This window comes from Centruroides vittatus, unplaced genomic scaffold, assembly GCF_030686945.1.
Source record: "Centruroides vittatus isolate TY-2023 unplaced genomic scaffold, ASM3068694v2 scaffold_435, whole genome shotgun sequence".
Taxonomy (NCBI): Eukaryota; Metazoa; Arthropoda; class Arachnida; order Scorpiones; family Buthidae; genus Centruroides; species Centruroides vittatus.
This window is the reverse complement of record NW_027122708.1, coordinates 254,354-282,327: the sequence shown is the minus strand read 5'-3', so window position 1 is coordinate 282,327 and position 27,974 is coordinate 254,354. Positions and strand designations below refer to the sequence as shown.

Here is a 27,974-nt window from a genome sequence, read left to right as displayed (position 1 = left end):
TATTTTAATGATCTCTTTCGATCGTTATTGATAGTAATTTCCACCAATTCTACTAGGCACCGTCTGACCAAACGTAAAATGAATAAAGATCATGATAAGAAGAAAGAAAACCAAATTTTTTCAAAGAGCAATTGTCCAGGTAACTTATCAAATAAAAAAAAAATGCGCGATTAATTCAACCGTTCGAAAGTATAATTCTAACAGGGAGATTTTACTATATGAATTTGTGTTACTATTAAAGTCAAGAATCAGATAAAGGGACTCTTAACATTATATAAAAACAGTTTAAAATATTCTTCTATTCCTTTTAATTTAAAGAATATTTTAGAACAATTAAAATATTCGGGTTTCATGGTTGTGTGACGCGTAATTGAATGGAAAACATAATTGAAAATTCACTTTAAAAAATTGAAAAACTTTATTCTCCGCGTGCGGACTTTATGTGAATTTTTAAACATATCCGAATATGTGGGTTTCATCAGGCCCATAATGAGAACGGTTGGATGGTGACGGATATATCGGGTCTTTCTAATGGCTGGGCCTAAACATCCGTGTCAACCCGTGAAAATTTCTAAGCTAAAGCTTAGTTTACGCTGAGCGAATAGCGAAAGTGAAAAACGAGTTTTATTCTCGTAGCGAAATTGATCCATTAACTCAAACGAATCAAATCCCCAGAGTGGCAGGTTACCGTTTTACCGTCTCGGCCATCGGACCGAGACGGTAAAGGCAAAAACAAATAGAGCTTAGTAAATTATAAGACTTTCGAATATTAATTAATTAATGAAATTTAAAATTTAAATCTAACTATTCGAGTCTGCTTTTCTACTTTAGTAACATGTTTATCAAATTTATTAACGTGCTTTAAATAGATATTCGACAAGTTTCAATTGTATTTCGGAAGAGGTCGCTACGATCTATCGAATATGGAAGCGATTTTGGATGATTATGTGTCGTCGGATGATCTTAAGGTAATGATTTAATTTTTATACGGTAAAATAATTTTAGTTGTTATTTATTTAAAAATTACTATAATTCACGTCAAGTATTAATATATAAAAAATGTTAACGTTTCTGTTAGAATTATGAAAACCATCAATATCTACTTTGGTTATCTATTATCGTAAGAGAAAAAGAAACTAATGTTTAATAAATAAATTTCCGTATTTAGTTGAATATAACAAAACTACAACCCGAAAATCAATTTCTAGAAAAATATTTAAGGTAAACATCGATATGAGTCACCATTGATTAGTTTTTTTCCTCTCTAAGCTGAAGTCATGTGAGTTTTCTCACGTGACTTATTTCACTGTTATAGTGTCGGACAATACGAATAAAATTAATAAATCTTAAGCTCATTCATTCGTAAAACATTCAGCATATTTTTATTTAAAGAACTTCAAAGCAAAAATATGAAGGGGAAAAATATTAGAATAAAATAAAAGAAATACCAAAACTTTTCTATATTAAAGCATTTTATATGGTTCAAACAATTTGCATACTTCTAGAGACGATAAATCCAGTATCCAAATGTATTGAGTACATTTCGGTTGGGAGGAAGGCAAATAAGAAGAAAATGGTTCAAAAACAGGCGGTTCCTCGTTTTTTGACATAATGCAGTCCAAAAACAATATGTACAAAAGTCAAATGGTAGATTTGAGTGCTGTGAAGACATTGTTTTGAAGAAAGATTGTAAGATATTCTTAGAAATTTAAATTTAAAAAAGGCAATTTGTACGGTGTCAATAATGGGAACATGCTAAAACCTTTGCCGTTTTTGGTTTTTTCTCCTACTCAACTATTACACTAATTGTTTGTCTTTGAGAACTCCTGTGTGTGAGAAATGGGAGTCTTATTTTATTTGCCTTCTTGTCGACTGATATGTACTTGAACTCTGAATTTAATGTACAAAGGTGATTTAGGGATAGAAAAAGAACGAGTTGTCCAAAAAAAATAGAGGCAATCCTTGACTTATTTCATTTTTTAGTAATAAAAATTATAAATGTTATAGATTTATGTTTGTTTGAAATTTGAATCTATTAAAAAATTGAAATATATCAGAGATCTATGATTTTTATTACAGTATCATAAACATCTGAAACATGACTATATTTTGCATTTTTTAAATACTTGTATGATGACATTAGTGTTTTAGCTATGTTTGCAAATACTAAATAGAAATTGTTTGCTTATTTTAACTATAAAATGATATTTAATGTGAGATATAATTAATGAATATGAAAGAATAACATACAATGTAATTTTTATAAAATTTTAGAATATAAAATTAAATATTTTTCAGTGAAAGTATCAGGTCAGTCCATAAGTCCATGCTCATTTTTATGACCTTGAGAAAAATCTTGTTTTGCTGTTAAAAATGTCAGTGTAATGTGATAATTTTTACACTGAAATGTTAAATTGGATCTCATTCATATAATACTGTTCAGAATTGTGAACATTTCAGTTGTTTATTTTCGTTAAAATGGAAGTAACCTATGAATATAAAAGACATGTTTTATACTTTTTATTTTTAAGTGGTGAGAATGCTACAAATGCAACCAAAAAAATAAATACTGTATGTAATCAAATTGTAATTAGTGCAAGGACTGCACAGAAGTGGTTTGAAAGATTTAGAAACAATGATTTTAGTGTGGAGGACAAGGCTCGTACTGGAAGACCCGTTGACTTTGATGATGATGCTCTCTCTGCATTAGTTGAAGCAGAACCATTTTTAACAGTTGATGAAATTGCGGAACGTTTAAATTCATCCCATGGAACTGTTCATAGACACCTACAACAAATTGGAAAAGTTTCAGGGCTAGGAAAATGGCCACATGAACCACATGAACTGTCAATAGTCAACTGACAACAACATGTAAACATTTGCACGTCTCTTTTATCCCGTATTGCTTTAGAACCTTTTCTTGACAGGCTGGTTACTGGAGACGAAAAATGGATCCTCTATAATAATGTGACGAGAAAAAGACAATGGATGGATCGCAACAAACAGCCAAAACCCACTACAAAAGGTGGGTTGCAAAAATTCTTTTGTCTGTTTGGTGGGATATGTCAGGTGTAATTCACTTTGAGCTGTTAGAACCTAATCAAACAATTACAGCTCAAATGTATTGTGAGCAATTAGTGCGTTTAAATGAAAAATTGAAAAAAAAAATCGACCATTGTTAGTGAACAGAAAGCAAGTTCTCTTGCAGCATGACAATGCCAGACCACACGCTGCAAAAATAACTGTACAGAAACTTGAAAGCTACAACTGGGAAATTTTACCTCATCCGCCATATTTGCCAGATATTGCTCCCAGTGATTATCATCTTTTTTGCAGTTTGCAGAATTTTTTAAAAGGAAAAACTTTTGAGGATGGGAACAATGTAAAAAAGGCTATTTCTGAATATTTTGATTCAAAACCGAAATCATTTTACGAAGACGGGATTAAAAAGCTACCATCAAGATGGCAAGAAATTGTACAAAATAATGGTGAATACATTATAGATTGAAATAAAATTTAATTAAAATTTTTTGCTGATTTTTTTTGTAGATAAAAATATGCATGAACTTATGGACTGACCTGATAATAAAAACTAATAAATTTAGATGAATGTTTAATGAAATGCATTTATATAAAAGTAAACTTGTGAGAAATTTAATACTGTATAAGTAAAGACATTATTTACATAATTGAATACTAAACAGTTGTCATTTGATTACTGATGGTATAAATTCTGAACTAAAATAACATTTTATCTGAATTTTCAGAAAATTAATTTACAAAATGAGATGATACTACCACTACACGTATTTATTCACTTATAAGACGATCCCGCATATAGGACAAGGTGTGACTTTACAGATCAAAATAAAGAAAATTGGAATGATTTCTATTTTATAAACTAAATGTAACAATGTAGTTATCACTTTGCTTGTTTCTTTATTCCATTTTTAATCATTACTAATTATATCTGTGCAAATAATTTGCACATATGAAAAATGAAATATACTGTATAATTAACAAAAATATTTCTGAAAGTTTAAAGAATTTTTATTAATTGTCATTTATTTGTAGTTTGGTTATTGATTGTGCAGGGGATGCATATATCTGGAGAGAGAGGACAGATAAAATTGATTGTGCATAAAATGCATGCATCTTTTGTTGTTGTAACTTGGTAATCATTATTACTAACTTGCAGGGTGACTCATCTGTAAAGAATATTCTAGCACATTCTCAGATATTGCATTTATTGATGTGAATAAGAGACCATATACTGTACATTGGGTGTATTATTAATAATAATGTTTCTATTGAAGATACTAAGTATAGTAATGGATTCAAGAAAGGAAGAACATAGAACTGTTGTGTACTTTTTGACTGCAGAAATAGCAGGACCTTTTGAAATTCATCAACAAATAACTGCAGTGTATGGTGATAATAGCATAACATAGCTGACAGCTTTCATTGACTGGAACAGTCCTTTTCAAAAACAATGCACTTCATTGGCAGACAATACTTGAGCAGGTCATCCAAAAATTGCAACTTTCACTGACTAAACCATAAGATAGATAATCATTTGAAATAACATGTGTCACAAAAATTGAACTCACCCATTTAGTAAACATTAGTCACCTGATTCTATCCACTATATCACAACAAACAGTTTTACTATAGGAAGATCTGCATATGAACAACAAATTAACAGAGGCAGATTAAAAATAATTCTGGGTGCAACTGAAGCAATTTTACAAAACAAAAAAAGAAAAGGGTGGTTCTCTGTCTCATATTTACATGGAATAAATACCTAAATGAAATGGCTACTTTTGAAATACATTTTACAACACATTAACAGATTCCTTTTTACTGACCCTCATACAATGCATCTGACCCAACTGATTATTTTTATTATTATTGGAAAAAAAAAACTATTTTTCTTTCCTTAAAAATGAATTTCTGAGGAAAAAAAATTAATAAAAAGAAATAGATTAGCATCATTGCAGAATCATAAGCTTTCTAAAAAACATTTATCATAAAAAAGTGTGTTGTTTCATTGACCGATATCAGATATCAAAGAATCATTTATATTAACTTTAACAATTGTTAAAGTGTCAGTCTATTTCCAGTAATAATGAATAGTTACTGGTACAGTATACATATGTGTATATAGTTGTATAGTGTTTCTTTAATCTTATGTTATTACTTATAGCCTATCTTTAGATTAAAAAAAGCAGTTTTCTGTTTTTTATGTATTTTTCATATTATTGTAGTTTTTTAGAAAGACATCTATTAGCCTAGCACTAATAAGATGAAAAATATATTTAAAGGAATGGAAATTGTTCCAACACATGTTGACAGGATTGATGGTGAATATTTTGTTTGCATTAAGAAAGAAACTGTTTAGTATGCATCCTATTGTTGTGTACAACATACCGAAACTACAAAATGCATTGGAAGTGTGATCAAGTGGTGTCAGGAACTATGCTAGTGACATAGCATGTTGTGCTGGTTTTTAGATCGGCCAAGTTACAAATGTTATTTTGATACACATTGGCTTTTAAGAAGCCCCAAAGCATAAAGTCATACAGACTTAGATTTGATGGTCAGAATGGTTGTGTTAAAGAGAAACTCTGTCATGCATAAAAATGGTTGGTTGATTAACTGAATCACAGCTGATGTTAGATGACAACATGTTTGTCTTTTATGATGGCTTTGGTGTTGGCCACCAGCAACTCCTGTTACCATGTGCAGAAACTATTTTCTTTTATTTCATAAATATTTTATCTCATTATGCAGTAAATGATAATAAACCAACAGTAAAAGTAGCATATAATAAATGAGTGTAGAAAAAAGTATATGTACCTCCCGTTACAACCATTGATCCAAATACGGGCTCAGCGCGTTTTTTTTTCACATTCCTTTGACACCTGTACCCCACTAGACGCCGTCCACAACTTTTATCATCGTGCGTCCTAAGTAGTCTAGCCCTCAATCCTCTCCTCTGAGACAAAGTAAAGAAGATCTAGCATTAGAGCAACCCAGCACGTAGAGGTTTTAGTTAAAGAATCACAACAAACGAGTGTTCAAACAAAAAAAAGAAAAGATTTTAGATAGATGTATTTTTATTTTTATTTTTGTTATGTCTTTTTTTAGTTTTATTTTATTGTTTTTTTTTTTTTTTAGTTTTGTTTGTTTACTTTGTGTTTTTTGTATATTTTTTTTATTTATTAGGTTTTTTTATTTTCTTTTGGATCCATGTTTATTTATATTTATTTTTTTATTAGAGTTATTTTTTTTTTCATTTTTTTCAGTTTCTGTACTTACTCATAGATTTTATCTTATTGTGATTGGTTATAAGAGTCTTTTTTTTATTTTTTGTTAGTTTTATATTTCAGTTATTAGGTGTTTTTTTTTTTTTTTTTATTAGTAAGATTAAATGTTTCCATATTCGTTTTGATTTTTCTCTCTGTATTCATTATTTTTTCTTGTAGTTTTTCTTTTTCACCAGCAACTCCTGTTACCATGTGCAGAAACTATTTTCTTTTATTTCATAAATATTTTATCTCATTAGTGTACTGACCATGTTTTACAGTTGTCAGACTAATAGATGTCTTATTACAGGGGTCCAGTTTTTGGAATAGACAAACTTCAGTTCTGAATAATCTACAATGTAATCATATACCATATTCACTTGCATATAAGACGATCTCACATATAGGACGAGGTGTGACTTTAAAGATCAAAATAAAGAAAATCAGATTTATTAATACAATTCTAATTTTATTTCGTTTAATCACAAATAAAATATTATCAAATGCATGTATTAAGGCAAATAACCATGTTTTCTTGACCTTTTGTCTATTTGGACTCGCCCTCTGAAGCTTTGTTATAACTCTTCTTATTCACTTCATTCAACAAAGCATTGTCCTCTGATCTGTCCAGTTAATTTGAAATGCAGTATTTCCTGAATGACTTTGCTATCAGCTCCTGAGGAATGCTTTTCCACGCACATGATACCCACATAGCAAAATCGAAAGATTATAGTGCACATGACTGGAAAAAGTTTATTTTTAATGATTCAGAATGGGCAAATATTCATTAAAAATATCAATTTAACAAATATGAAATAACTACATTTATAATCATTGCTAAATGACCAGCTATTTTTGGACCATCTCTTTGAAAGCGACATTCACTTTGACCTCGATAGCACCCTGCTATAATGGCAGCACGAACTATACATGGTTCACAAAAATTGTTGCAAAAATGCAAAGAATCCTTCACTCACATGTATAGAACAACCTAGATTTTTGAAGCAGTGAAAAATGATTAAAAATCTCATCTTATATGCAAATAAATATGGTATAATTAATGGCAATATAATTTAAAATTTAAATTTTTTTCCTTCTAAACTAATTCCATTTATTTTAGCAGGTTTTAGGTATTTAGGTATTTTTTTAACCTGAAAAATCTAGATATAAAATTATAATTTTATTTTTTTCAATTGCTTAAATTTCATTTTTTGTAATATAGTACTTTTATTTTTTTATTTAGAAATTTGAAATTAACTACAATGAGCATTTAAACAGAGGTGAAGTAACATCTAAAATTAAATTTGAATATGCATGGTGTCTTACACGAAGTAGATATCCTGCAGATATTAGAAGAGGGGTGATTTTATTAGAAGGTAATATTTATTAAACTGTAAATTTTTTAGAGATATAAAAATCCAGTTTAGTAAAGCAATTTATTTGATAATAAAACAATTAAAATGTTAAAATGTCTTTTTCAAATTAAAATATTTATTACACAACATGATATTTTATAATAATAATTTTTAGTTAGTTTTAATTTTGAACTTTGCATAAATTTATAAAGTTAAATTTCATAATTTTGTCATTTAACTCACTCCACTTCTGTTGCTAATGGCTAAATTGTTTTTACCCCTCAGGCTACAAGGGGAACTTGTATAGCAAAACTAGTCTAACAACTTTTCAATCAGCTGATCTCGTTTTTAACAGATAAGGCCAATTTCATGTTTAAAGAGTTAATGTATGTCTATAAACCAAGAGTTTGCAAGAATAAAAACAAATTACAGTGCTTGAAATATGAGATTAATAAATATAAGGAACTGTATTCAGTTTAGAAGAAGAAACAAGTCAGTTTATAACTTAAAATGTATTACTTAGCATTGCACTGATGATGAAAAATCAAGTTATTGAAAATAACTCTTTACAATATGTATGTCAAATGTTGTGTGAAATGTTTGAATAATTTAAGAAAACTAAGTTAATTTAACATATAAAATTATTATTAAAAATTTTTTAATAATATTGCTTAACATGTTTCAAAGAGAGATTTTTTTTTTTTTTATTCTTTATGTATTATACAACTGTAATATATTCTCTTCTAAAATGTATAAAGAATTTTTTTATTGGTACTGTGTATTTAAAAAATATCTTATTCATCAGTTTATCTGACAAAATATATTCAATAGTTAGGTTATTATTTCATATTTTTAGTTTCAGTCAATCTTGGAATGAATATGATTTTGAATAATTTACCAAACTGCATTTTTGAAAAATAATTTCATAATCTAGGATATTATATAATTATGTTAATTAAGAAAAGATTTCTAATTATATTCAATAATGAAATTTAACACAATACAAACAATGTTTGAGTCCTTTTTCCTATTTATATCCTTTTATTTTAATGTAAGCAAAATATGTATCATATGCTGACAGTGATATTGGGACTCTTCCTGTACCTTTGGTTCTGTCTCTTTTGTTTCAAAATATTTATGTATTTTCGTAGTTCTTGTATCCTCAAGATTGCTTTTGCAGTAATCCTCTTCAATTTGCTAAAAGTCTTTGTTCATTAAATTGTCCAATTGTTTTTTCTTTTCCATTTCTTTGGAATTATTCTTGCATGGTCTACCATGCCCCCTTTACATTCATTACAGAGATTGATGGTCCTGGATTTGATTCAATCCCAGCACGTAACAGTAAACACATTATTAAATTCAGAGATAATCTATTCATAAATATCCACTTCACCAATCAATAATTTTTCGGCCATTTATGGTTTTTCCAATTTGTTAACACACAATAGAGAGGTTTCAAGGTCGCATGTCACGTGATAAAACACACGTTTGCTCCGCCCATTCGCCATTTTTGTGGTAGTTTTCACTCGCTTAGCTTGCGCGTGGTCTGTTATTCAACGTCTTTTTTTAGTTTAAACGTACAAAAATACTGCAGTTCTATTATCATGGATTAAGTTAAAAAAGATTCTTTTCTTGTGGGCTATTCTAGCGGTCTAACAGGACGAGATGCAGCTCTGTACGAAGAGAAAATTTCGTTATTTCAAGGCGATCCATACGAAGCCAGTTTATCAGACTTCGTCGTAGATCAACAGTTGTGGCTGAAAGTAGAATTTGGTGACATTATATACTATTTGGTTTTGACAACAAATTTCTACACCCTGTCACAAATGAAAGCTTATAAATCTTTAGAGGCCCATAACTATTTAACAAGTGGCTGGGTTTCTCCTGATATAAAAGTAAAAGTAATGAATAACAGCGAAGTAATATTGCTTGGAAAGATATGTTTTCTTTTGTTTGTTTAAACTCGTGTTTTTACGTATTTCTTAACTAAGAATTTTTGTCTGAAAGTAAAAGTCTGATTAAAAACAGCTGTGGAAATTTTTTAATTCAAATTGTTTAGTACCTTTATTTTCTAGTTGAAACTAGCATATAATAAGCCTACTTGCTTTTAGTTTTAACGTGTAATGTTTATAAGTTTGCACTAGCTAAAGCCTAAAATTACATTAGTTATTCGTTTATAAATGGACTATACCTAACTAAATTAATATAAGCAAATCAGTAAACTCTTTTAGGTTTTAAAATATAACTTAGTGTTTATTAACGTAAATATTGAAATGAAATGTTTCTGACAAACTCTTGTATTGATATTCACTTTATTCGTAACGAAATTTTTCCGGTTAATTCTCGAGAGCCATGCAGTTTGCCTTCGTCCTGAAAGCTCCTCAGTTTGGGATCCTTGATGACAAATAATGCTGGGAATTTTAAAAAATGATGTTCCTTTGTTCTTGAGTGAACTAGCATTACACCCAATTACACAACAAATCACCATAGTGATATTCGCGACGAAAAAAAACAACACAAGAACTCCAGTTAAAGCGCACGTGAACACACACAAAACGTAAACAAGTCACAAAGAGTCACAAAGATGGCGCTGGACAATTGCGCATGCTCATGACGTCACTCGTGATGTCGACATGAAACCTCTCTATATTCAGGCCATAGGCGTAGCTAGGGCGGGGCAGTGGGGGCGGCCCGCCCCGGGTGACACCCGGTAGGCCTGTACCTAAAAAGGGGGGGGTCAATGGCTCGCCTCCCATGACAGTTTCTTTGCTACGAGGAGACGCCATGAGGGCTCGCACCAGCTAAAAATCTTTCTATGATTTATTCTATAAATCTAAACTCATGTGTCGCAACATCGCATATTCAATATAGCTTTCAAGTTGCTTGAGTGCGACGATATTACAATTCAACAGTGTTTTATAAGAGTTAAAAAGGGTGACACCATGATATCTGCACTGGGTGTCACCCATGCTAGCTACACCACTGATTCAAGCTCCACTAAAAGTTCACCAGTACCTCCAGTGACCAGTATGCACCCCAAGACTACAATTCTATAAATGCTGACATCCAGTTGTGAAATACAGATATCCATATCCAAGTGTAATCTGTACTTGAAAATGTACAGAAGTATAAGTTTGGCATACAAAATGCCAATATAGGGGTATCAGAATATTATGCATAATAGTTAGTGTCTGAAAATCAAGAACTGCCTATATTTGAGAGTTATCTACTTACTTTTGATTACTTTTTTAATGAAAAAAATATTCCAAGCCCCGTGGTTTGATATTTCAAACTAGAATTAATTAATTTATAATCATATTAAAATTTATGTAATTTTTTATAAACTTTTTAATTGTTAAACTCTATATGAAGAGTTGTTAAAAAAATCTTTGAAACATGTAAGCTAAAAATGTACTGTATATATTGATTTTATATTTGTAAATAATTTTGTATGTTTATAGCATATTAATATTTTAGATTTATTTAATAATGGAGATGAACAAGCAAAACGTGATTATCTTTATTATTTAGCTGTTGGTAATACCAAATTAAAGGTAAAATCCCCCTAATTAATTTTTAAAAATTTTACAACTGGTTTTATGTAATTAAAAAATTTTAATTTTATTTTGTTTTTAGGAATATAATAAAGCTTCCAGTTATATCAAAGCCTTTCTTAGTGTGGAACCAACAAATCGGCAAGCTCAGGAATTACAAAAATTAATAAAAGACAGAATGAGAAAAGGTAATTATAGTGAAAGTTTATTAGTTTATTAAAAATATTTGTAAAGTGTTTTGCTTTTTTATCTATTCTTTTTTCCTATAGAAAACATATTAACAATAAAATTGTTACTGAAGGAAAGTTTTACTTTATTCTTGAAATGATTTATAAATTTTTAATGTAAAAATTTTTAAATCCATTTTACATTAATATAACACATAATTAATATAAAATCTATACTTTTGTGATTTAAGGGTTGAAATGGATGATGATGATGATATGAATTATGTTTTAAAGAGATATATGAATATTATTTAAATCAGTAAAGTCATATATACTTTGAATTATAATTCAAACACAGATAAAGCTTCTGATGCATATTACTGAAATCATTAATTACATAATTAGAAAGAACAATAAAAAACCTGTGCAGTGAAAGTTTCAATTTTCAAATGCAATTTCTAAAACATTACAGTGTAAACTAAATTCTTTATAAGTTAATTCAAACTTACATGAAGATACAGTTAACTTCATTAAGTAAATATTGTTATATAACAATTATTATTTCATTAATGAAGAATAACAATATTTTTTTGAATAAAGAAGCATTATGGACAAAAACATACTTTTTAATAGCTAATAATTTACAATATATTAAATTCAATATTAAATTTTTATTTCTGTTCTTTACTAAAATTTTTTGCAAAATCATTTAACATGATAACATCAATTATTTATTCTATATCATAATACTAATCTTAAATTGTTCTTAAATTTATACTGTTAGAAAGTTAAATTTAATTTCATTAGTAAACTAATTTGTAAATTTCATATTTGAAGCAGCATTTAAAAATCTGAAATTAATTTTATTTATTATTGTTACATTTGTATACATTTATTGAATTTTTTTTATTTTCAAAATTATTTATTTATTTTTACTATGTAAATTATTTTATTTTTCTTAACAACAACAATAAACGACAACAAATAATTATTATAAAATATTAATGTGACACATATCAAGTAGTTATTGCTATACATTCATCATAGAAAGAATATTTAAAGTACCATTTGTTTTATTTAATACAGTTTACTTTTATATTTTTAACTAAAAAATAAGATACAAAACATTTTGTGAAATCAGTTATAACTTCTAAACTGTTGACCAAATTGTTAAATGATGATGTGTCATTATTGTGAGTAACCAACATTCAAATTTTATTCATGTATCAAAATTTTACTATGCATAATATAGTTCTAGATTCATTTTGTTTTTTTCATTCATGCTAACCACATTTGACATTTCAGATCCATTTGTGATGTACAAAATTCAAAACTGTCACCATCTGTAGTGTTAATGTACTACATTTTACATTGCTAGATCAATCATAATTTTAAAAATCATAAACATTACCTCTCAATTCCTATAGAAAATTTTTTACTGATTTCAAAAGATGACAATTATGGTAGTAATATAGAGAATATTTTTGAAATACTATGTAAATTATACAAAAGACAATGAACCTTTTCTATGGTACAGTTTTCCTTTACTTAATATTAACAAGATAATGTTTCTATAAATTATATCCTAATTTCAACATGAAATTAGTAACTGATGATTATATATTGGCAAATCCAGTATTTTTGTATATATTATAGCAGAAAGTTTTTTAAGATTATCATCAGTTATTTCTTATCACTAATGGAAGAAAAGATTTTTTATTTTTATTTTGATGTTATTTGCAGTAATAGAATGAATAATTTTAAAAATAGAACTAATAATACAATTCAAACAAAATATGTATCATATGCTGACAGTGATATATATTTTTCATAAGTTGTGTGTGTCTGTATGTGTTTATCTAGTAAATGCATGTTTTGTGATTCCTTGCTTCTCATTATATTTCTAACTAATATCTAATTAATTAAAATTGATTTCTTTATAACAACATTTGTCTTTTTTGTTTTGGTTCTTTAATATCTAAAATAAATATTGTTTACTTTTTGAGAGTCAAACAAGAAAAAATTGATGTTAAACATTCTCTGAACTTCTTGATCTTGGAGTTTTTAATTGTATGAGATATATACACAAATGTCAAATGGAATCTTGTTTTTACTAATTATATCTGATATCCACACTACCTTTTAGATTGATAATAAGTTTTATTACAGATTTAAGTAGGCGTATTGAGTTTTTGATATTAGGATATATTAGTAAACAATAAGGGTAAATAACAGTAGTTTCTCTGGAAAAAATTGCCATTATGTTTTAATTATATAATATATATTATATTGGATGATCATTATTAAAGTACCCCTATTCAACTTGGTGTATAGAGATATTTAGCAGGTTAAATGCAACCAAATTGGTATAGTGATATTTCTGAAGAGGTCATTTTTGTGGAAGTAAAAGAAAATGTTGGTACCAAAACTCAACACTATGGCATCTTTAGCATTACACGCCATATAATCTTAATTCATATGATTTTTGTTGGTTGTGGGAACACTTAAAAAAGTGTTTTCTTTTTGAGGCCATATTGAAATTTAACAGTCTTAAAAAAATTATGTTTGTCATATGCAATATACTACTGAGATCAATTATGATTGACTGCTGAACATGCTGTTCACTGACTTCAGAATGGGGACCACACTGAGCAGTACTTTCTTCATTGCTAAGGTCTCTGTATAATGTGAGTGCCTTGTACAAATAAAATGTTTGTTGCTTGCCAGTTCCAAAAGTGTCTTAATGGTGAGTTTAGGTAGTAATTATTTTTTATTATGGAAATACTTTCCACATATTTCACATCCTGAAATGTCATTATATCAGATTTGGTTGCATTTAGACTGCTAAATACTTCTCTAGACAGCATTGAATATGAGTACTTTAATTATAGTCGCCCAGTATAGTAAAACCTTGTTATTTTGATATCAGATAATTTGAAGTTAAGTCTAGTCCCTGGCCAAGAGAATAGGATTTTGCATATATTTTAGTTTGGATAATTCAAAATATGTGTACAATGAAATTGAAGGTCATTATCTGGTCTGGTGACTTACAAAAATAGTGTTTAATTTAAAATCTTCCATCATATTATGTGTTTATAAGAAAGTTTCCACCCCAAATAGCAGTTTCAGTTTTACCAGTTATACATTGATTTATTGGACGTCCATTCAAGGTCATTCGAACATTGTACACATTGCCAATGAACAGAAAATTTTTATTATTATGGAATAAATCTGTTTGGCGTTTAATTATTTTGGACAGTTTTTGCAAAAATTTGTTGTTTCAATAATTCCAAAGTCCATTAAATACATGTGTGTATTCATGATAGAATGCATACTTATATCTTTAGCTGTTAATAGAGCTTGTTTTATCTGATTACATAATTTTTGTAATCTTGAACTCAAGATGGTGAATTCTGCATAGAACTAGCCATTGATCCTCTAGACCAGGGATGTCCAACCTTTTTGTTTCTCTGGGCCACATTGCAAGAAGTCATGGAGTTTTGGGCCATAAGTATATTATATATACTTGTGGCCCAATCCTTAAATATACAAGTATATTTAAGGATTAACATGTCTAGATTATAGTAATAAGTATTAAAACTTTATCACAAAAAAGGATATTTTAAAAAATTACTTCTATAGACACTTTCAATTTTTACTTGGAAATAGATAAATTCATTTATTATAAAGGAGACAAAAAAAATTTATTTGAAAAACACAAATATTAGTTTTATTTGGGTCTCTAATTAATAAAAAATGACAAAACACCATTTTAAAGTGCATTTTTATTCAACTAATATATTTATAAATAATACTTAGCCCAAAAGTAGTAGCCAATCTGCCAAATGATATTTTTTATGCCAAACTAAAAAAAAGGGTAGCCAAATCTTCTATTTAACCTTTCTCACTACTTTTTATCTTTTGACTTTTCTCTCCTTTCCCTGAATTTGGGTCTATACTTCTTTGAGTCACAATCCAGCTCTATTTAGTATTCCTTCTTCATTCACACATTTCCAAGTATTTGAAAATATTTTCTTTCCACTCAAAAATAAAATATGTATGAACTTTGTTAAACTTATTTTTTGAGTTTATGCCATTGAAATAAATAAATAAAAATTTGTTGGGTTTGTTTACACGTTTATTGGGCCACATGTGGCCTGCGGATCGCGGGTTAGACACCTCTGCTCTAGATAATCTGTGGTAATTCTTTTTGAAGCACTTAAGCTTCTTTAGTACATTATTTTCAGTCTTGCTTTGCATGTAATTAGGTTACATTTTCATTGTTTTCATTAAGTATGTTCCAACTGACAATTTTTTTGAAATAGCTTTAAGTAATAACTTGTAATATTAATGCATTTGTAAATGAACGGCTGAAATTATATAAGATAATGTCATAATTTTAATTTTATTCGAGAATTACAAAAAACTTTAATTCAAAAGTTTGGATAATTCAAATCTAGATAATTGGAAGTCATGATTTTTGGTCCCTTGAGTTTTGAAATAACGAGGTTTTACTGTGTATTTTTACTTTGCAACAAATACAATCAGATGTTATTTTTGATTGAATATTGTGTTTAACTTTGAGTTAACTGAATGTTAAAATCTAAATTAGTAATAGTTTATTGTATGGTAGATGTATGAAAAGATTTTGTTAATTAAATTATTTGTGTAATAATAATTAATAATCATGTTAAGGCTTTTTTCAAATTAAATACAGTTGTCAGTTTTTTATAATTACAATAAATATTAAGTGATTTAATTATGATTTATTTTTTAGAAGGATTAATGGGTATGGCAATTGTAGGAGGTGCAGCTTTAGCACTTGGTGGACTTGTAGGTTTAGGTGTTGCAATGTCAAGAAAATGATTTTGTATAAAATGGTGAAAAGGTAAGTTTTATTTAATTTTTAATTACTGTTGACTAGTGTTTTAATTAGTTTATTGTAAGCAAATCTTATTTCATTATTTGATGTGCTCTCTAATTTTCATAACATAAAAAAATTAATTTATACATTAACACATCATTGTGCATTTAACCTGCTAAATATCTCTATACACCAAGTTGAATAGGGGCACTTTAATAATGATCATCCAATATAATATATATTATATAATTAAAACATAATGGCAATCTTTTCCAGAGATCAATTTATGCATTATTGAAGTATAAAAAAATTAATATTAAAAAGCAGTGTTATTTGTTGTAATGATTGAGTGATTTTTGAAAATCATTATTACTCGATTAATTTGAAAATTTATTATATATTGAATTGAAATAGATATAAGTGAATTGATTATTATACAATCATAGTATACTTTAATAATAATATCTGCAAAAGTTGTTTAAAATATTGAAGAAAAGCAGAGATAAAATTAAAAAGTTTTGTTTTTCTATTCATTGTTTATTTTCATAGTTCTGTAAACACAGAAAAAATTTTTTATAATATGATGATGATCCTGTTAATTTTGTTATAGCAATATGACAGTAAAGAATTTTAAAGATATATATGAAGGTCATTCTAAAAGTAAAGAACATTTGTTTCTCTGGATATTTTTATTTAAGATAATGAAACAAAACTTACTTTACAACACATATGATACCTTAGCTATTTTTCTATGTAGTCACCACACAAATTTAAACATTTGTCAAAACATATCACCAGCTTTTCTATGCTTTCTGCACACTCAATTACTGCCAAGTTCTTGAACCAGTCATTAATGGCCTCCTTCAGTTCATTGTCACTTCCATAGTGATTCCCAGCCAAAAGATCCTTCAATTTTGGGAAAAGATGGTAATCACTCGGAGCCAAGTCCGAGCTATAAGGAGGATGTTCAAAAACTTCCCACTTAAAACTACATACATATATACATACATACATACATACATACATACATATTAAAAGTACTGAGAGCAGTACATTCTGGGTGCCGCATAAGCATAACTCAGTTACATTATGTGAAAAAGTTACATATTGTATTTACAATTTAGCAATCAAGGAGTGACAATATGGAGTATAATAGGAATGGTTACATGATTAATTCTTAATAATAATAACAATAATACAAAGGTTATAAATATACAGTAATGTGGGGTACAAATTCAAATGCAAGTGTTCTAATTCTATACAAATACAAGTATATTACACAGTAAGGTAACAAATATATACATTATGTTTCATTCATTGCTACTACCATAAAGTAGTAAACTATACAGTAGACATGGATACATAGTTAATGCATAATGCCAATAGAAGTGATAAGGTGTACTGCAGTATAAGTACACTACAAATACAGGCATTCACGTGCAAATACAAAACAGTTATTCAAGTACAGTTACAGTGCAGCTGCAAACACAAAGTTTGAGGATGTACTGAAATGAGGTAGGTTGTTGTGTAGACAGTAGACACAGAAGGACGTGGGGAGGGCGGGGTGAGGCAGAGAAGTCAACATAATTCGAGAATAGTATAGTCCATGGGCGAAGGGAGCTAGAAGGCTCTGACTGTGGTTCTTTTACTAGATTTAGAAAGGCATCATAAGTGTCTTCATAATTAAAGACACATTTGCAGTCATTGGGCCACAGGCATCCATGTATCTCAGTGGTGGACTTGAGATGATATCTCTGTAGCTCTAGCATTGAGCAGTCTATGATGTAGTGTCGACTGCTATCCTGAACACCACACAGAGAACAGTTGGAGCTAGGTGCATTGGTGAACCTAGCCAAGTAAGAATTGAATCTGCCGTGGTTAGTCAGAAATTGACTAATGTAGTGGCACAGTTTGTACCACAAGCTATCTACGAAGGACACAATAATAGGGATAAAATCGTGCATGGTATGATTGTCGTTACTATCCCAGTTCTGCTGCCAGGACCTGATGAGGTCCTTCCAAAGCAGGTTCTTGGATGGTTTTAGCTGTCATTTTATTATAGGCTATCAGCAGGTTGGAATCATCCCCCACGGATTTTGCCAGGGAATCGGCCTGCTCGTTATCGGGCATGCCTTGTTGGCCCGTGTCCAATAGATAAAGTAGCAATTTATAGTGTTAATAATGAGATCCTGTATGTCATTGGTGGTGTGGTGGCAGGTTGTAGTCTGCAGCAAGGAAATGAATGAAGCACTGTCAGATATGATGGCCATGGTGTTGTGTTGGCAGTTGGTGACAGACCAAGCCAATGCCATTTTAATGGCAAACAGCTCAGCCTCAGAACGGTACAGTGTTCACCCAGTCTGTACTGCCTAAAGGCAATTTCCTTGTTGTTATGGAAGGCCATGAAACCGCTACCCACTTTAGAGTCTGCTTTAGATCCATCAGTATATATTTTGATATTGGCATATTCAGGCTGGACAAAGTTGATAAGATTAGGAGTAGCCGGGTGCCTGGTGCGAGCATATTCAATGCTGCACTTGAGGTCATTGTTATTGATGTTGTGGTTATCAGTGTAAATGGTTTGGCCCCATTCCACTTAAACTGCTGAAGCAAATTCTTTGTCAATGCAGCAGCATGCAGAGATGCATTATCCTGAAGAAGCACAATGTCTCTGGGCAAAAATCCCCACCGTTTGTTTTGAATGGCGTGGCGTAGTCGGTGAAAATTTACAGACAGATAAACCTCGGTTATCTGTCTGTAAATTTTGATAGGATGGACTTCTTTTGCATTCAAAAACTGTATTACACTACAAACCTCACACTTGGTGGGATCTTTAATTTTGTCACACATTTCAAACTCACACTATAAACAATCATTGTGGTTAGTGTCAGACTGTCGCTAAAAAATGGGAAGTCCATGATATGGAAGTCCATGAGTGGGGGGTGGCTCGTCAGATCAAAATGTTCTTTTCTTTTAGAATGACCCTCGTATTAAATATTTTTAAAATTCCTTAATAACAAAAAACATACGTGAGAGTTAACTAGCTCATTTAAATTTAAACATTTTTTAAAGAGATTATTAAGGAGATAATTTCCTACCTTGCTTAAAGATATATTATTAGAAAGAAAGAAGTTTGAATTGTTTATCTTAAACTGAAGAAACAATAGATTTTTGAAACAACAACTTTTTCAAATATGATGGATTGTTTGTGATTTTTCTCAAATGGTTTTAATCTTTTAAAATTAATTACTAAATTTTGGCTCCTTAATCATTACTAAATTTTACATTTTACTGTATACTATCACATTTAAACATAAATAAATAAATAAATAAAAAATCTAAATCCATTTATCAAATTTGTAGATGTGACAATGATAGGTATATCAGTAATGCTAAATTTAAATATAATTTTATTGTAAATTGCTTATAAGTAGTATTCTAATTTATGTAACACATCTTTAAATCAATGACATCTTAGAATCAAAGAAATAGCATACTTGTTGTTAATTCATTTATTTGAAAAAATTTTATTAAAAATTTAATTAAATTGATAATTATATAGAAATGTTTTAGATTATTTTTATTGCTGATTGCTAGTTACTAGCATAAATATTTCAGATATAAACTTATATTATCATATACAAACTTTTAAATAATCTCAAAGTTGAAAATAGTGTTTAGCACTAATAATGAAACTTTTAATTCATTTGGTACACGGATAGTTAATTGTGTAAACTCATGATATGTTAGATTCGTTTTAAACTTTCAAAAAGTTACAATGCATTTTGTCATGTAATTATTTTATTTATTTGTTATATATTATCAAAATAAATATTAATGTGTAGTTTTGTTTCTAATTTTATTATAGTAAAAATAAAAATTTTATAAGTTTCTATTTTTTTGTGAATAACTTATGCATTTTTTCATGAAATATATCCATTTTTTACTGTCTTGAGATTTATCCAACCATTCTTTTTTCAATAAATCCTAAAAATATTATGATCAATTTTGCTTTTGCTAATTACTCATTTTATCCAGAAAACAGTTTGCTCTGGGTACACTTAAGAAGATGTTTTTTATTTGGAATAATGTGCCATAAAATGCTATGCAAAGCACTTTTATCTGTGTATTGTTTACACCATTGTTTTCTTACTTACTTATCTTGCATTGTAATTACTGATTTTTCTTGCTTAATACGTAAAATAATACTTGTCAAGATATTTGATAAAAAAAAAATTTTATTAGGCTGTCAGAAAGTATTTCTTTTAAATTGAAAAAGTACAGAAATATAAATGATTTCATCAGTTTAACAAAGATATAACTTCAACAAATTTTTCTTCTCAGCTTCATAAAGATATAAGGGTGAATTCTTCTTCTGAGCTTAAAAATTAGTTGGAAATGACAAAAGAAACATTTGATGATCTTTTAATTCTTTTTGCGTTCATATTTGGTTCTTGCTTGGTAAAAGCCTAAAGGCAGGTTAATCGTGTCAAGGTTATCAAAATACTTATTTGAAAATACATAAGTATATTTGTGAAGGATTATTGTTTTGTTTTAATGTTTTGAATAGATTTCTTACATTCCTTTCTCTGTTTTTAATACTTTTTTGTATTTTATTTTTTGTTATACTTATTGAAGTTTATAAATTTATATAGAGAGGTTGCAGCAAAAGTTCAAACATTAAACTTGTATGGCAAGCAGAAGTACATGTTTGACGTTTGAACTCTGAGTAAAACACATCGCGCCACATGTTCCTGTCACACACTGACTCATGGGATATCGAAAAATGGTGGAAACGTTGAACAAAATGAATGTTACCAGCGAGGGTAAATAAACAAATTAAACTATTTTAAAGTATTTATAGGATGTTTAATAACACTAAATAATTATTTTTAATTCAGCGTCGCGTCTCCTACCTTACGATAGGACTACCTCATACTTTTGTTGAGGGAAGTAGTGGCTTATGTAAATCTGAAAGCAGCTCAGGAAATTATTTGTAGAAAATTTACAAACATATTATGCTGTTGATGGTAGAAGATGCTGTGAAAGAACAAACCTACTCCTACAGAATTATGATAAGCTATTATGAACAAAAATATATGTAAATTCTATAGGCATGATCACATCACTTGCAAAAAATTTGAATAATTAAATAATTTCTGGATTAAAATCATCGCATTTCATTACAATATTATTAATAAATGCTTAAATAATCATTATTTTAATAAAATAGTCATAATTTTAACCCCAAACACAAAAATGAAGTTCTACTCACCATGCTAGATGTAGCGAATGCCATTATCAACCTTCTAGAATTGCCAGATGGTGCTTGACATCCAACATTCACATTTTGGGCTGAAAACGTCAGCCGCAACCTCTCTAATCCTCCAATTAGATTTCTTAGGAATTTTTTTTATATTGAATACTTTATCTTGTTTCTTAAATATTGTAAGTTTGATAAAAAAATATTTATTTTACTATAATTATTATAGTAATTAAAAGTTATGGACAACCTGTATGTTAACTTTGTGAGGCTTGCATCATACTACATAAAAGTACATAAGAGACTAGCATCCAGTGTAGTGAGTTGCTTAATGTGCCAAATGAGCTTCCCATTGTGCTTAAATATTAAAACTAAGCCCTGCTATCAAAGTTTTGATAACTTAAATATCTTAAGAAACTTATATTGTAGATATATAATAACCAGTGTGAAAAAATTTGTTTATCATACATTTGTTTTCTTAGCATAAGTGTATATTAGAATATACTATTTTAAATGTTTTTAAAATCTTAAAATTGACTGAATAATTTGATGGATGAATGAAACCCAGTAAGATGACAAACCTGTTGTATAATAATTTTACAGCTATGGTTTTATATTGTTAAAAAAGTTAAGATTATCTATCAGGAATGTAATTCGTATGATTGTTATAAAAAAACATTTTCATGATAAGTAGTATTGTTAATTAAAGTCAGATACACGACCAGATTATAATATGAATATTTTTACACTTATAAAATCCATCTCTCTAGATGTCTTGCAACACTGATTTTTTTAGCACCAGATGCATTGAATAATGTTATGATATATTAATATATCAGTATTAATAGGGGTATGTGTGTGTACATTTACACATAATAAAAAGATTGTTCAGTTAAGATGAAATGAAGCTTTGCACTACAATAATAAAAGTTTGTGTATTAATGTTTACTACTTCATAAGACTGAATGAATGTTGTTTTAAAGTGAAGAACAATATTCCTTTACATTTCTAAAGTACTAATACCGTATATCTCGGCAGATAAGATGACCTTCAGATAAGATGAGGTATAAATTTTCATCAAATTTTTATAGTTTTAGCTTATATCTGTCTTATAAGATGATCCCCAAACTATCAACGACCTATGAATTTAGTTTAGATCAGCAATCATCGTTTGAATAACAACACTGTATAGCATATACGGAATTATGTCCTATTTGTAATTTTTAAAATGAACAAATTTTTCTTTCATCTGGCAGTACTGCCTTGCGATTGTTGCAAGCATTTGCACTGATTCGGCACTCGGGTAATGACCTTGACTATCCACAAAAACATCGTATGGTCTATTCTATTTTGTGCACATACCCTACTCTCTACTAGTAAATAATTTTTTATAATGGTTTTAATTTATATAAATTTCAATCTAATTTTTTGTATCTGTCCTATAAGACGACCCCGGATTTTGGGGACCTTTTTTATGATTCAATTATCGTCTTATCTGCTGAGATATATGATAATAAACAGGCATAACTGATACTCTTGACCTTGTTAAATATTCAAAATTACATTGAAACCACATACATTGACAATATTTTGCTGAAAATACAAAAAAAGTAAAAAAAGGCAAAAGCTCTTCTGTTATTTAATTCTGATATTTAAGATATTCTTAAATTGTTGATTTAACAAATAAGTAATGCTATTTGTTGCACATTCTCAGTTTAACATCAGAAGATGTTTTTGACAATTCTTTTTGCTTTTTTTTCTTGTTTGCATCGTAGTGCTGTGTGTGTTTATGATGAAGGATGAATGGTAAACATTTCTTTAGATGAAACGATGCCATATTAGACATAGTAAATTGTGGTTTGTTGAAAACAACAGATATCTTTACATCAAACCATTAGAATATACTGTATGAAGATTATATAAAATTGAATACATTTAATGTTTTAAAATAAAATATTTAATAGGTTCAAAATCAAAGTGCTTAAACAATGAAATTAAAATTTTCTCATTTCCTCCATTCAAGATGTAAAAAGTATTAGATATATATGGCAAGAATTTATAAGACAATTAATTTAAAGGTTAAAATTAGTAAGTAGGTTACCATTCTACTTGCTGTTAGGCCAAGACTCCATTAGCATAAAAATGAGTGTAAAAACTCTTGCCGTAATTATTTTTAATCGCATGACCATGTTGTTTTACACTAGAGCGGGACATGAAACTGGCATAAAGCAAGTTGAGCAGTGTTCAATTTTCAATGTGAATATACATACATAAAGCTGTACCATCAATCAGTCAGAAGTCAGTGGACTTCTACAATGTCATGACATCAAGCAAAAATTGTGAGAAATGAACACATTCACTCTATTCTATCTCTTGCTTTCACTGTTTTGGTGCTTGTGAAGTTTTTGATTAGTTTTAACATTAGAATAGCTAATGCAAAATGCCTAGAATAAACCTGGAAAGATTTATTGTAACCATCAGAAAATATTCCTGTATCTATGACGAGGCAGTGGACCTCCACTATAATCAAATCGTAAATTCAAATAGGTCATGTGATTAAAAATAATTACAGCAAGGGTTTTTTATGCTAGTGGAGTCTTTGCCTTAGACTGTATATATGTTTAAGAACTGTGTTAATGAGAGGGAACTATATATGTACAGAAAGGCAGTAGTGCAGAACATAATTTTGAGAAAATTAGAAAGAAATATAATATATATCAATTTTTCCAACCTTTTACATCTAGAAATTGGAAGCAAGCCTAAAGACAAAAATTACTGGAAAAATGTTGTTTATAGAATATTGGTGAAACATATTTAATATTGGTATGTTTTTAAACTGTTGTTTTTAATAAAAATAAATTTGATATATTTAAATATCTGAAGTTTTATTTTTCATTATTTCTTAAGTCTATTTAAATTTATTATCTGCAACTGGGTATCAGATTGTGGACCATGCATTGTACTACATTATAAGAGAAACAAACTTTTAAGAAAAAGTAAAATTCAAAAGAGATAAAACTTGGTTAAATGTTTTTTTTTTTTTTTTACTAAGTTGGTGTTAGATGAAATTTGTCATGAATAGGATGATGAACCTGAAGTTATTTGTATTTTAGATCTCAAAATGTATTTTTAACTAAAACAATTTTAATTAAAATAGAAATATCTATATTGCCAATGATAACTGCAAATTAAAAACTATAAAAAATCATAATTTGGAAATAATGTTTAAAAATCAAAAAATTTAATCTCTCTTTAAACATATATTAGTTTAATATGTTTAATTTTGTATGATCTTTGAAAGGTCTATTAGTTATTTAAGGTATCTTCATATCAAATATTTTATACAGTATGTTTACCTTTATAAGATTTAGATAAATAACAAAGTATCATCAATATATATGGTTTCAACATAGTTTTTTGTTTTCATCTTATTAAATAACATGATGACTAGTCAAACAATTTGACAAGAAAGTCTAAACTATGAAACAATAGCAAAATTGACAAATTAAATCCTATTCGAATAGGATAGGATTTAATTTGTCAATTTTGTGGTAATGCATATTTTAAAAAATGAAGTTTTTCATGCTAAATGTTATATACTGTTAGTGTTTTAATGATGCATACATTTTTCGACAGTAAAAAAGCTTTTGAAAACAATATTTTCAAATAAACTTATATTTATTTTTTCTTAGATTTTCTTGCTGTATATTAAAATAGTTGGCTCAAATAATTTTATTTAAATGAATTTATAATACTCTAAATGACTAGCCTGTCAGATTATGGCAAAAATGAAAAGGGCTTATCTCATCAAGATGAGAATGAACCAGACTCAAATTATTCAAATATAACTTTAATTAACATGGGGAATGCATTTCAGGTACACACAGACCCCTCATCAGTCCACTGAAGATTAAACATATGGCAGTAAACAATAAATATCTAACATAACATCAGTCTGTAAACAAACACTGTTTACAGACTGATATTATAAATAACAGTGCACTGTGTATACAATTACATAAAATACTAAATTAAAAGTAATTAAAATATTACAATAGTACAATCACAAAGGTAAAAACAATCAATGGTTATAGTCCATCAGAAACTGACAAATTATACTGTTTTCTTTAATTATATAAAACAACATACTATTGATAGAAATAATTTTATCATTAGTTACATTTATGAATTAATTATAATAAATTAAAAATCTGGGTGACTTACTTTACTCAATTTAATATTTCCTTTAGTTGGATTAATACATTAAGTTAATAAAAATAATAATAAAATAAAAAATATCTTTATATATTTATATACTCAGTTTTTCACTAATAAGTTATATACTTTTTCAATAACTATTTATGTATATACATAGTTATCTTTATGTTAAAATAGGCAAACTTCAATTCATATTAACCTGTTATAGTATCAACATTAATACAAACTTGTCAAAACAAATTATTATGTACAGTACAGTACTGTACATATTGATTTACCTGTCTACATTATGTTGCTTGAACTCTATTACTATTTTACAATATTAATAGAACTTTAGATATTACAAATGTAGATGTTACTACAACCTTAAAATCAATGTATTACACTTATATCAAGATGCTTAAGATCAAGATTATCTCATTGTTGCTATAATCTGATAGTTAAATATACATTAAATGAATAGCCTTTGGACTAGAAGCATACCTAATTAAATATTTTTATAGTATTATAAATTGACTAAAGTTTGGGAGGTTTTCAACAATGATAAAATATCTCAGAATTGTTGCTTCTTGTCTTGGTTTTCATATTAATAATTAGTTAATAGGCTAACTGATCTGCATTTCTTCCAGACTTGTAATGACAGCATTATTTAATAAGATTGGTTTGACAAGTCTGGAAGAGAATTGTTATCATAACTGATTTGCCTATTAAAAGGATAAGCTATTTTTGGAAAAATATATTTTAATTATTAAGTATTTTTGTTTGAAAAGTAATGCTATATGCTAACTTCTAAATAGAAAGTTTTAATTCTGTATCTATCTATTAATTTTTGTTTTTAATTATTTCAGATATATATAATTACTGTATATATATAAAAAAAAGACATATAACCAGACAAAATTTATTTTTATCTGGAGCAAGAGAGGAAAGATTTTACTGTTTTGTTGCAGCATTTTGTATAAAATTACATTAAATCTGCCTAACCTGAAAAACTTGTACTTATGAGATACATTTAAGTGTACAAAATTTTCTTCATTAAGCAAATTAAATATTCAGTAAAAATGTTTAAAGCTTTAAAATAAAATTTTGACAGTTGTAAATTTCATTGTTTATTTTGCAGTAATTTTATTATTATTTATAGTTCACTTTTAATAATTGTGTTTGTTATAAATTTAACATTCAACAGATTAAAAGAAATATTAAACTTTGAATAAATAAAATATTCACTTTGTAAGGTGATCTGAACAGTAAATCCATTTTTGTCATAAGATTAAAGAGTAAAATAATAATTAATACTGATGATTTTTATTGAATTACTAGCAGACCCGGCCACGCGTTGCTGTGGCTCAAAATGTATCTATTATAAATGTATAAACGCCTCCCCCGTGGGGGGAATTTCAAAAAATCCCTTCGTAGTGTACATTCTCTTGACGTACCCTATTAAAACGCAATCAAACACACATCTAAAATAGTATAAATAGAAGCCGAGTTCTTCACAGTAAGCCTTAATCCTGTCCCTTTCCCCGCTGGGGAATATCGAAAAATCCCTTTTTAGTGTATATTCTGTTGACGTAACCTATTAAAACGCAATTAAAAACGCAAAAAACCGCATGCAAAATAGTATAAATAGAAGCCGAGTTCTTCACAGTAAGCCTTAATCCTGTCCCTTTCCCCGCTGGGGAATATCGAAAAATCCCTTTTTAGTGTATATTCTGTTGACGTAACCTATTAAAACGCAATTAAAAACGCAAAAAACCGCATGCAAAATAGTATAAATAGAAGCCGAGTTCTTCACAGTAAGCCTTAATCCTGTCCCTTTCCCCGCTGGGGAATATCGAAAAATCCCTTTTTAGTGTATATTCTGTTGACGTAACCTATTAAAACGCAATTAAAAACGCAAAAAACCGCATGCAAAATAGTATAAATAGAAGCCGAGTTCTTCACAGTAAGCCTTAATCCTGTCCCTTTCCCCGCTGGGGAATATCGAAAAATCCCTTTTTAGTGTATATTCTGTTGACGTAACCTATTAAAACGCAATTAAAAACGCAAAAAACCGCATGCAAAATAGTATAAATAGAAGCCGAGTTCTTCACAGTAAGCCTTAATCCTGTCCCTTTCCCCGCTGAGGAATATCGAAAAATCCCTTTTTAGTGTATATTCTGTTGACGTAACCTATTAAAACGCAATTAAAAACGCAAAAAACCGCATGCAAAATAGTATAAATAGAAGCCGAGTTCTTCACAGT

The 27,974-nt window shown here is 28.5% G+C and overlaps 1 protein-coding gene across 1 annotated transcript; it reads left to right on the top strand.

Moving 5' to 3' along the window:
* The first annotated feature begins 1 nt into the window (after nucleotide 1).
* Fis1 (fission 1 protein) lies at nucleotides 2–26,829 on the top strand. Its single transcript, XM_067287212.1, has 7 exons — nucleotides 2–139; nucleotides 870–968; nucleotides 7,552–7,684; nucleotides 11,141–11,217; nucleotides 11,300–11,405; nucleotides 16,162–16,272; nucleotides 26,578–26,829. The coding sequence occupies exons 1-6, from the start codon at nucleotides 92–94 to the stop codon at nucleotides 16,248–16,250; spliced, it is 552 nt and encodes a 183-aa protein (XP_067143313.1). The 5' UTR covers nucleotides 2–91; the 3' UTR covers nucleotides 16,251–16,272; nucleotides 26,578–26,829.
* Nucleotides 26,830–27,974: the final 1,145 nt, after the last annotated feature.

What these genes read in the sequence shown, in the direction of transcription:
- Fis1 (XM_067287212.1), top strand. Translation starts at nt 92, where the DNA reads ATGATAAGAAGAAAGAAAACCAAATTTTTTCAAAGAGCAATTGTCCAG. An exon ending in TTGGTAATACCAAATTAAAG is followed by an intron (nt 11,218 to 11,299) that starts GTAAAATCCCCC and finishes TTTTGTTTTTAG; the next exon opens with GAATATAATAAAGCTTCCAG. An exon ending in AAAAGACAGAATGAGAAAAG is followed by an intron (nt 11,406 to 16,161) that starts GTAATTATAGTG and finishes TTTATTTTTTAG; the next exon opens with AAGGATTAATGGGTATGGCA.